This window comes from Pseudophryne corroboree, chromosome 1, assembly GCF_028390025.1.
Source record: "Pseudophryne corroboree isolate aPseCor3 chromosome 1, aPseCor3.hap2, whole genome shotgun sequence".
NCBI classification, from domain to species: domain Eukaryota; kingdom Metazoa; phylum Chordata; class Amphibia; order Anura; family Myobatrachidae; genus Pseudophryne; species Pseudophryne corroboree.
In genome coordinates, this window is record NC_086444.1 from 109,584,397 (window position 1) to 109,596,521 (window position 12,125).

At 46.7% G+C, this 12,125-nt stretch overlaps 1 protein-coding gene across 1 annotated transcript in view; it reads left to right on the forward strand.

The window, feature by feature from the left end:
- The window catches only part of ITGA1 (integrin subunit alpha 1), a 334,632-nt gene that overhangs the window by 169,819 nt on the left and 152,688 nt on the right, over positions 1-12,125 (forward strand). Inside the window, exon 10 of the mRNA XM_063964201.1 lies at positions 8,850-9,015. Within this exon, the coding sequence (XP_063820271.1) occupies positions 8,850-9,015 (166 nt within the window). The remainder of the gene's footprint in view (positions 1-8,849; positions 9,016-12,125) is intronic.

Sequence of the window (12,125 nt, forward strand, 5' to 3'; positions counted from 1 at the left end):
CCACCTACCCGTGGTTTTTTTTTCTTTCTTCTTCATACATACATACTACGACATCTCTTTATCAACCAGTCTATATTAGCAGCAGACACAGTACAGTACGGTAGTTCACGGCTGTGGCTACCTCTGTGTCGGCACTCGGCAGTCCGTCCATAATTGTATACCACCTAACCGTGGTTTTTTTTTCTTTCTTCTTCATACATACATACTACGACATCTCTTTATCAACCAGTCTATATTAGCAGCAGACACAGTACGGTAGTTCACGGCTGTAGCTACCTCTGTGTCGGCACTCCTCAGTCCGTCTATAATTGTATACTAGTATCCATCCATCTCCATTGTTTACCTGAGGTGCCTTTTAGTTGTGCCTATTAAAATATGGAGAACAAAAATGTTGAGGTTCCAAAATTAGGGAAAGATCAAGATCCACTTCCACCTCGTGCTGAAGCTGCTGCCACTAGTCATGGCCGAGACAATGAAATGCCAGCAACGTCGTCTGCCAAGGCCGATGCCCAATGTCATAGTACAGAGCATGTCAAATCCAAAACACCAAATATCAGTAAAAAAAGGACTCCAAAACCTAAAATAAAATTGTCGGAGGAGAAGCGTAAACTTGCCAATATGCCATTTACCACACGGAGTGGCAAGGAACGGCTGAGGCCCTGGCCTATGTTCATGGCTAGTGGTTCAGCTTCACATGAGGATGGAGGCACTCAGCCTCTCGCTAGAAAAATGAAAAGACTCAAGCTGGCAAAAGCAGTAGCACCGCAAAGAACTGTGCGTTCTTCGAAATCCCAAATCCACAAGGAGAGTCCAATTGTGTCGGTTGCGATGCCTGACCTTCCCAACACTGGACGTGAAGAGCATGCGCCTTCCACCATTTGCACGCCCCCTGCAAGTGCTGGAAGGAGCACCCGCAGTCCAGTTCCTGATAGTCAGATTGAAGATGTCAGTGTTGAAGTACACCAGGATGAGGAGGATATGGGTGTTGCTGGCGCTGGGGAGGAAATTGACCAGGAGGATTCTGATGGTGAGGTGGTTTGTTTAAGTCAGGCACCCGGGGAGACACCTGTTGTCCGTGGGAGGAATATGGCCGTTGACATGCCTGGTGAAAATACCAAAAAAATCAGCTCTTCGGTGTGGAACTATTTCAACAGAAATGCGGACAACAGGTGTCAAGCCGTGTGTTCCCTTTGTCAAGCTGTAATAAGTAGGGGTAAGGACGTTAACCACCTCGGAACATCCTCCCTTATACGTCACCTGCAGCGCATTCATAATAAGTCAGTGACAAGTTCAAAAACTTTGGGTGACAGCGGAAGCAGTCCACTGACCAGTAAATCCCTTCCTCTTGTAACCAAGCTCACGCAAACCACCCCACCAACTCCCTCAGTGTCAATTTCCTCCTTCCCCAGGAATGCCAATAGTCCTGCAGGCAATGTCACTGGCAATTCTGACGAGTCCTCTCCTGCCTGGGATTCCTCCGATGCATCCTTGCGTGTAACGCCTACTGCTGCTGGCGCTGCTGTTGTTGCTGCTGGGAGTCGATGGTCATCCCAGAGGGGAAGTCGTAAGCCCACTTGTACTACTTCCAGTAAGCAATTGACTGTTCAACAGTCCTTTGCGAGGAAGATGAAATATCACAGCAGTCATCCTGCTGCAAAGCGGATAACTGAGGCCTTGACAACTATGTTGGTGTTAGACGTGCGTCCGGTATCCGCCGTTAGTTCACAGGGAACTAGACAATTTATTGAGGCAGTGTGCCCCCGTTACCAAATACCATCTAGGTTCCACTTCTCTAGGCAGGCGATACCGAGAATGTACACGGACCTCAGAAAAAGACTCACCAGTGTCCTAAAAAATGCAGTTGTACCCAATGTCCACTTAACCACGGACATGTGGACAAGTGGAGCAGGGCAGGGTCAGGACTATATGACTGTGACAGCCCACTGGGTAGATGTATGGACTCCCGCCGCAAGAACAGTAGCGGCGGCACCAGTAGCAGCATCTCGCAAACGCCAACTCTTTCCTAGGCAGGCTACGCTTTGTATCACCGCTTTCCAGAATACGCACACAGCTGAAAACCTCTTACGGCAACTGAGGAAGATCATCGCGGAATGGCTTACCCCAATTGGACTCTCCTGTGGATTTGTGGCATCGGACAACGCCAGCAATATTGTGTGTGCATTAAATATGGGCAAATTCCAGCACGTCCCATGTTTTGCACATACCTTGAATTTGGTGGTGCAAAATTATTTAAAAAACGACAGGGGCGTGCAAGAGATGCTGTCGGTGGCCAGAAAAATTGCGGGACACTTTCGGCGTACAGGCACCACGTACAGAAGACTGGAGCACCACCAAAAACTACTGAACCTGCCCTGCCATCATCTGAAGCAAGAAGTGGTAACGAGGTGGAATTCAACCCTCTATATGCTTCAGAGGTTGGAGGAGCAGCAAAAGGCCATTCAAGCCTATACAATTGAGCACGATATAGGAGGTGGAATGCACCTGTCTCAAGCGCAGTGGAGAATGATTTCAACGTTGTGCAAGGTTCTGATGCCCTTTGAACTTGCCACACGTGAAGTCAGTTCAGACACTGCCAGCCTGAGTCAGGTCATTCCCCTCATCAGGCTTTTGCAGAAGAAGCTGGAGACATTGAAGGAGGAGCTAACACGGAGCGATTCCGCTAGGCATGTGGGACTTGTGGATGGAGCCCTTAATTCGCTTAACAAGGATTCACGGGTGGTCAATCTGTTGAAATCAGAGCACTACATTTTGGCCACCGTGCTCGATCCTAGATTTAAAGCCTACCTTGGATCTCTCTTTCCGGCAGACACAAGTCTGCTGGGGTTGAAAGACCTGCTGGTGAGAAAATTGTCAAGTCAAGCGGAACGCGACCTGTCAACATCTCCTCCTTCACATTCTCCCGCAACTGGGGGTGCGAGGAAAAGGCTCAGAATTCCGAGCCCACCCGCTGGCGGTGATGCAGGGCAGTCTGGAGCGACTGCTGATGCTGACATCTGGTCCGGACTGAAGGACCTGACAACGATTACGGACATGTCGTCTACTGTCACTGCATATGATTCTCTCACCATTGTAAGAATGGTGGAGGATTATATGAGTGACCGCATCCAAGTAGGCACGTCACACAGTCCATACTTATACTGGCAGGAAAAAGAGGCAATTTGGAGGCCATTGCACAAACTGGCTTTATTCTACCTAAGTTGCCCTCCCACAAGTGTGTACTCCGAAAGAGTGTTTAGTGCCGCCGCTCACCTTGTCAGCAATCGGCGTACGAGGTTACATCCAGAAAATGTGGAGAAGATGATGTTCATTAAAATGAATTATAATCAATTCCTCCGCGGAGACATTGACCAGCAGCAATTGCCTCCACAAAGTACACAGGGAGCTGAGATGGTGGATTCCAGTGGGGACGAATTGATAATCTGTGAGGAGGGGGATGTACACGGTGATATATCGGAGGGTGATGATGAGGTGGACATCTTGCCTCTGTAGAGCCAGTTTGTGCAAGGAGAGATTAATTGCTTCTTTTTTGGGGGGGGTCCAAACCAACCCGTCATATCAGTCACAGTCGTGTGGCAGACCCTGTCACTGAAATGATGGGTTGGTTAAAGTGTGCATGTCCTGTTTTGTTTATACAACATAAGGGTGGGTGGGAGGGCCCAAGGACAATTCCATCTTGCACCTCTTTTTTCTTTTATTTTTCTTTGCGTCATGTGCTGTTTGGGGAGGGTTTTTTTGGAAGGGACATCCTGCGTGACACTGCAGTGCCACTCCTAAATGGGCCCGGTGTTTGTGTCGGCCACTAGGGTCGCTAATCTTACTCACACAGTCAGCTACCTCATTGCGCCTCTTTTTTTCTTTGCGTCATGTGCTGATTGGGGAGGGTTTTTTGGAAGGGACATCCTGCGTGACACTGCAGTGCCACTCCTAAATGGGCCCGGTGTTTGTGTCGGCCACTAGGGTCGCTAATCTTACTCACACAGTCAGCTACCTCATTGCGCCTCTTTTTTTCTTTGCGTCATGTGCTGATTGGGGAGGGTTTTTTGGAAGGGACATCCTGCGTGACACTGCAGTGCCACTCCTAAATGGGCCCGGTGTTTGTGTCGGCCACTAGGGTCGCTAATCTTACTCACACAGTCAGCTACCTCATTGCGCCTCTTTTTTTCTTTGCGTCATGTGCTGATTGGGAAGATTTTTTTGTAAGGGACATCCTGCGTGACACTGCAGTGCCACTCCTAAATGGGCCCGGTGTTTGTGTCGGCCACTAGGGTCGCTAATCTTACTCACACAGTCAGCTACCTCATTGCGCCTCTTTTTTTCTTTGCGTCATGTGCTGATTGGGGAGGGTTTTTTGGAAGGGACATCCTGCGTGACACTGCAGTGCCACTCCTAAATGGGCCCGGTGTTTGTGTCGGCCACTAGGGTCGCTAATCTTACTCACACAGTCAGCTACCTCATTGCGCCTCTTTTTTTCTTTGCGTCATGTGCTGATTGGGGAGGGTTTTTTGGAAGGGACATCCTGCGTGACACTGCAGTGCCACTCCTAAATGGGCCCGGTGTTTGTGTCGGCCACTAGGGTCGCTAATCTTACTCACACAGTCAGCTACCTCATTGCGCCTCTTTTTTTCTTTGCGTCATGTGCTGATTGGGGAGGGTTTTTTGGAAGGGACATCCTGCGTGACACTGCAGTGCCACTCCTAAATGGGCCCGGTGTTTGTGTCGGCCACTAGGGTCGCTAATCTTACTCACACAGTCAGCTACCTCATTGCGCCTCTTTTTTTCTTTGCGTCATGTGCTGATTGGGGAGGGTTTTTTGGAAGGGACATCCTGCGTGACACTGCAGTGCCACTCCTAAATGGGCCCGGTGTTTGTGTCGGCCACTAGGGTCGCTAATCTTACTCACACAGTCAGCTACCTCATTGCGCCTCTTTTTTTCTTTGCGTCATGTGCTGATTGGGGAGGGTTTTTTGGAAGGGACATCCTGCGTGACACTGCAGTGCCACTCCTAAATGGGCCCGGTGTTTGTGTCGGCCACTAGGGTCGCTAATCTTACTCACACAGTCAGCTACCTCATTGCGCCTCTTTTTTTCTTTGCGTCATGTGCTGATTGGGGAGGGTTTTTTGGAAGGGACATCCTGCGTGACACTGCAGTGCCACTCCTAAATGGGCCCGGTGTTTGTGTCGGCCACTAGGGTCGCTAATCTTACTCACACAGTCAGCTACCTCATTGCGCCTCTTTTTTTCTTTGCGTCATGTGCTGATTGGGGAGGGTTTTTTGGAAGGGACATCCTGCGTGACACTGCAGTGCCACTCCTAAATGGGCCCGGTGTTTGTGTCGGCCACTAGGGTCGCTAATCTTACTCACACAGTCAGCTACCTCATTGCGCCTCTTTTTTTCTTTGCGTCATGTGCTGATTGGGGAGGGTTTTTTGGAAGGGACATCCTGCGTGACACTGCAGTGCCACTCCTAAATGGGCCCGGTGTTTGTGTCGGCCACTAGGGTCGCTAATCTTACTCACACAGTCAGCTACCTCATTGCGCCTCTTTTTTTCTTTGCGTCATGTGCTGATTGGGGAGGGTTTTTTGGAAGGGACATCCTGCGTGACACTGCAGTGCCACTCCTAGATGGGCCAGGTGTTTGTGTCGGCCACTAGTGTCGCTTAGCTTAGTCATCCAGCGACCTTGGTGCAAATTTTAGGACTAAAAATAATATTGTGAGGTGTGAGGTATTCAGAATAGACTGAAAATTAGTGGAAATTATGGTTTTTGAGGTTAATAATAATATGGGATCAAAATGACCCCCAAATTCTATGATTTAAGCTGTTTTTTAGTGTTTTTTTAAAAAAACACCCGAATCCAAAACACACCCGAATCCGACAAAAAAAATTCGGTGAGGTTTTGCCAAAACGCGGTCGAACCCAAAACACGGCCGCGGAACCGAACCCAAAACCAAAACACAAAAAATTTCAGGCGCTCATCTCTAGAATAGACCCCCATAGACTTTAAAAAATTTCATTAAAAAAATGATAACTAGCTATCTGTATGTCTGTCTGTCTGTCTGTCTGTCTGTCTGTGTGTCTGTCCAGGGCCATCTTAACAAAATTGTAAGCCCAGAGCAAAGCAATGTGCTAAAGCCCCTACCCAGCCATTCACAGGAACAAATAAAAAAATTATAACATGCCCCACCTATGGTTCCGCGCTTTCTCTTCACATGCTTTCATACAGTGAATAGCTGTCAGCACTCTGATTGGTGGATAGCTCCAGCCATGCATCCACCAGTCAGCATCATTCACTGTCTGGCTGCAGGCAGGGAGGCAGGTAGAGAATGCTGGCTCACGCTGTTTGTGTGACCACCACCCACGTCTGATTGAAGGCCCCTAGAATTGTGGAGCCCTGGGAAGCTGCCCAGTGTGTCTTTACGTTAAGAGATCTATCTATCTATCTATCTATCTATCTATCTATCTATCTATCTATCGGCCATATAATTTTAATTGTATATTTGATCACAGTATTACATGAGAACTATCAAGACACTCCAAAGCTAATAATACAGTATATTTATTGTGAATTATTAAAAGGAGAACTACTGAGACATTTTCTAGCCATTAGTTATTTTACTGAGAATTAAAAGGAGAACTACTAAAACATTATCAAGCTAATAAATGTAGTGAGTAATTATTCCGAAGTATACACTTTGTACTTCAGTGCTATAAAGCAACTGCTGTAACTGAGGGGGTGATACACACCTGATCGCTGCTGTGTGTTGTCACACAGAGGGCGATCAGATCCAAACTGCGCATGCGTGTGCTCCGCAATGCGCAGACGTGACAGACAGCTGCAAAGCGGATCGACGATCAGTGAAAGGTTTGTCCAAAGGATCTATTCGCACAGGCGTTCGCAAGGAGATTGACAGGAAGAGGGCGTTTGTGGGTGGAAACTGACCATTTTCAGGGAGTGTTTGGAAAAATGCAGGCGGGCCCAAGCGTTTGTGTCTGACGTCAAATCCGGTCCTGAACAGCCTGATGTGATCACAGCGGCTGAGTAAGTCCTGGGCTGCGCAGACACTGCACAAAATCAGTTTGTGCAGCTCTGCTACACATGCGATCACACACTTGCACGGCTAAAATACACTCCCCCTGTAGGCGGCGACTATCAAAAATCACTGCCCAGCGATTAGGTCTGAATTACCCCCTGAGTTGTTATTGAGCATCTCACATGGGTACAACACTTCAGTACAGCACACACTGAATATCAGACTGTTTTTAGAATGCTGATTAGAATATGGTCTCATTTAGAGTTGAACCCATTGCCTACCAAATGTACATGGAAACGCACTTATGTGTATGTTGAGTCTAATGGTCATAAAACTAAAAATGAGTACAGGCCTACGACATTTGTATAAGTGTATATACTTATGCCTATTGATTGTGTAGAGTTCACAGTAAAGAAATAGTCGTTTTTTCACTGTGTCATTCATAAAAGTGAAAGTTGCATTTTCTATATAAAATGTAATTAAACACAAATACTTCCACTTCCGGTTTTTTTTGATAGTTTAAAAAAAAAATCAGACTCTACACAGTACTTATCTGCAATAGTGCGAATGGAGCAGCTAAATAATGCAGACAGACGGCTGTTATTAACTATTGAATTCATTAATGTGGAGGGGTCAGTATGCAAGCTACCAAATAGACGTGCACAGATAGTGCAGTGGATGGTCTTTATAATATTCATTACGCATCTTTGCATCGGCAATAGATATACCTACTAAGAGACATATCTGGAGATATGTCTATTGCTAAATACATATATACCTTTAAACCTGCCCACCAGCGGCAGTGCACCCTGTTCTGGCCCCTAACCTGTGGTGTCATGATGTCATGCCTAGGGTGCGGGGCCATCATCTCTGGAAAGTAGAGCTTTGCCCGGAGCAGGGTCTCTGGATGATCCAGGCGGCTCTGCAGTAGCGCTACTGGCAGTGGTGGTGCCACCCACAGGGTCCTATGCCTTGGGCAACAGCACCACTTGCTCACCCGTAGTTACAGCCCTGGTCACAGTCTGGCATTGCTAGTACACCATGAGTGGATTTTCGTTTGGTCTGCGATGTGATGAAGATGGTACGCTTCTCCTCAGAACATTACAGTCGGGCCAGGTGTCTTGCCGTGCATGGAGTATGGACAACCAATACTTAAAGAAACATTTGTATGTGTTACATTGGTTGAAATTCCCCTAGAACTATGCTATAACATATATATTGCACCTGGAAGGCACAAAAGATATTGAAAGTGACCCCCATGGCCTTTTTTTCTCCATCCCTTTAATTGAAATAATAATCAAGTGATGGGAAATGAGTCATCTTGATTTTGTATGAAGGTGTAGGGCCATCAAGAGATCTGGGCACAGGGGGCATGGCCAAGAGTAGGAAGAGTGGCCACATCCCATTAGGAATACTGTGGCCCTCTGCAGAAGCAGTTTAGCAACACCGTGGTGTGTGGTTTGGCATTACTGGCAGCAGCAGGCCTGGGCACCTATAGTACCAGATCCCCAGACAAACGGGGCTCCTTGTGCAAGAACGCCATTGAGCTGCATAGTTTTTCCCAACAGAAAATGCTGACTTTTGTATTTTTGCAATGACTCTTTCAGGCTACTTTGGGTTGTAATAAAAAGCTGGGAAGTTCAATGCTGGCTAATGATAAACCTTGTCCCCCCCTTCCCCCTTCCCCCATTGCCATACATACCGACACAGCTTCCATGGAGCATTTACATATCATTTATAACGGACTCTGCAACAAGCTTTAACAGTTTACTTTTCTGATTACAATTTATCATTTTAGATTCTTGGAAGCTACAGCAGAGGAAATATAAGCACAGAGAAACTGGTCCGAGAGATACTGTCCATTGCAAGTGAGCCAAAGGAAAAACATTTCTTTAATGTCTCGGAAGAACTGGCTCTTTCAACTATTGTCGAATCATTGGGAGAAAGGATATTTGCTCTTGAAGGTATTAAGAAAATAAATAATACAAATGAAGCACAATACCATTGCTATAATACTGCTATTCTACTGACACCAAGCAAGATGCTAAATGGTTGGATTGATACTTACATCAATTAATTATAATTTCATTCTGCCCTGCCATAATTATATCTAATTGTCCAACTTATCAATTATTATTTGCAGGTGTTTTCTGGGGGTAGCCGCAAATAAGGGATGTAGTTATGTGACCGCTGGTCACAATACCTCCCCCTACATCCCGCTCCCTCACTGCATGCCGACCAACAGGGACTATTCCCACTCATGGGTGTCCACGATACCCATAGAGTGGGAATAGAACTCGTGGTGACAAGCCCGCAGCGATGTCGACCTGCCGGTCATACCACACCCGCAAATAATGTAGCTGGGAAAATGTATGTAGCTGGGAACCAAAGTCTCCTGTTTTCGATAAAAGAGCTGTCCCCATAGGTTTCCGTGGGGGCTACTTTTCAGCCAAATTTACTAAACTCCGGAAGATGGCATCAGCCTGTTGTAGCCTAAGGGCTACAATTTTCAAAGTACTGGGAAAGGGATCCATAGATTCCCTCCCCTGCACTCTCCACTGGCGCATCTGCGGTCAGCAGACAGCACAAGTGTACTAGTGCGGCCAGTTACAGAATGAGTACTGAAGGTATAGTGAATGCATTCCCTTCACTACTTACACTGTAGGAACAAGCTTTTTTCGGAACTGCTGTCCCTGTGAGCAGAGCTGAAACTAGACTATTTGGTGCCCTGTGCCAGAAAGAGAATTGCCCCCCCCCCCCATTTTTTCAATAGGGACATAGTGCACATTCTTTGTGGGGAAGGGGCATGACAGAATAGATCCCAGAGAAAGCCCATGCTCTATGCCCCTTCCCACATTTATATGTATATATATATATATATATATATATATATACACGGTATATTATTATTATTGACAGTTTCTTATAAAGCGCAGCAAATTATGTTGCGCTTCACAACTGGACACAAATAGAAGACCCACATCTTCACCAAACCCAGCCAACTCTCCTCCTAACTCTCTTGTCTATGCTCACTGTGTCACCCCGGTCTGTTAGTCCCTCACCTTTCAGATTGTAAGCTCGCAGGAGCAGGGACTTATTTCCTCATGTGCCTTTCCTTTTCTTACTTACACTATCTTATACTCCATACTCCCATTGATGGCACCTAACCCCGGGGTTTTCTATACCTGTCCTATATTGTCTTGTACTGTACGTGCTGTTTTCTTGTTTGCTCATTTGATTATGTACTGTGTAATGGGCACTGCGGATCCCTTGAGGCGCCATATAAATAAAGGATAATAATACTAATAATAAAGACAAAACTGGGTAAAAACAAACAGTCATAGAGGTAGGAGGGCCCTACTCGCAAGCTTACAACCTATGGGGAAATAGGCATTGATACACAAGGATAGATGCTATCTATTGCAAAGTTGTCCACCAGATTGTAAAGGTTCTTGGCGGGCTACATGATATCACATCACAGCAGTGATGAACCAGGGTCAGTAGCTGCAAGAAAATGGATTTGGACACAAATCCTCTTTATACCACGTTCCTGCACTTAACTTGAGAGCTTGTTGTTATTCAGTTACAATACCCTTTATTAAATAAAACATTTCAATATACTGCCATACCCAGGATACAAACCTATAAATGTTGGTTTCCAGTCAAACACCCTACTCATTGAGTTATTTAATTCTGCATAAAAACTATGAGAACTCTTTGAAGCTACTGGTACTACTACTTTGTAGAAAAATAATCAGCATTGCAACTGAGCATATCTATGTAGTGTGCAGCCACATATCCAATCCCTTGCAGCCACACACTACATAGATCTACTCCGCCGCAATGCTGATCATTTTTTCACAAAGTACAAGGTAAGCTTCAAAAAGTTAGATTTCTCTAGCTTAGAATTCTCTAGCTTTCTATGCAAGGGCAGATAGCTTAATGAATAGACTGTCTGACTGCAATGCCACAAGCAATGGGTTTGAATCCTGGGTATGTCAGCATCTTGAAATGTACTAAAGCATAGTGTGACTGAATAACAAAGAGCTCTCACGTTAAGTTCATGAATGTTGTATAGGTATTAACAACAGAAGGGGTGGGGATAGGAGACAGGGGCGGTCATTAGATGCTGGGCTTCAAAAAGGGGGGAAGCTGCAAGTGAAATTAATTCAAACAGATAATTGGCAAGTGCTGCCAACAGCGCCCCCTACCCTACAGCGATAGTTGCGGTGACACTCCACACACACCTAGTTACGGCACTGCATCACAATGCATTCAGCTGCACGCAGTTAGACAGTACCTCTTTGACATCATAATGCAGCAGCTGTAGGCAGCTAGCCAGTACCTCTGTGACATCACAATGTATTCAGCTGCAGGTAGCTAGACAGTACATATGTGATATCACCACGCATTAAGATATAGGGGCTAATTCAGACCTGATCGCTGCTGTGCGTGTTCGCACAGCAATCGATCAGGTCTGAAATGTGCATACGCTGACAGCTGTCTTATCCCTGTGATCGCCTCTGCCTGATTGACAGTCAGAAGCGGTCGCTGGGCGGGCCCATGGCGTTTGGCCGCCGTTTAGGAGGCGCGCTCCGGGCAGCACAGGCCTGCCCGGACTGTTGGGGGGGCGGGCCATGGCGGCTGCGTGAAGTCACACGCAGCCCCTGCGACCCGGGCAGCGATGAGTAGCTCCCTGCCAGCGCGTAGGAGCTGCGCTGGCTGGGAGCTACTTCTACAGTACAAAAGCTTTTGTACGTGTACGACGGGGTAGGACCTGACATGCAGGGTGGACTAGCGCTGTGCTGGGCGTCCCCCAGCAATGTCAGGGAAGCTGATCGTAGATGTGCTAAATTTAGCACATCTATGATCAGGTCTGAATCACCCCAATAGATAGCTGGACAGTACATCTGTGACATCACCATGCATTAAGATATAAATAGCTGGAAAGTACCTCTGTGACATCACCATGAATTCTGCTGTGGGCAGCTAGACAGTACCTCTGTGACTTCACAATGTGTTGAGTTGCAGGTAGCTAGACAGTACATCTGTGACATCACCATGCATTAAGCTA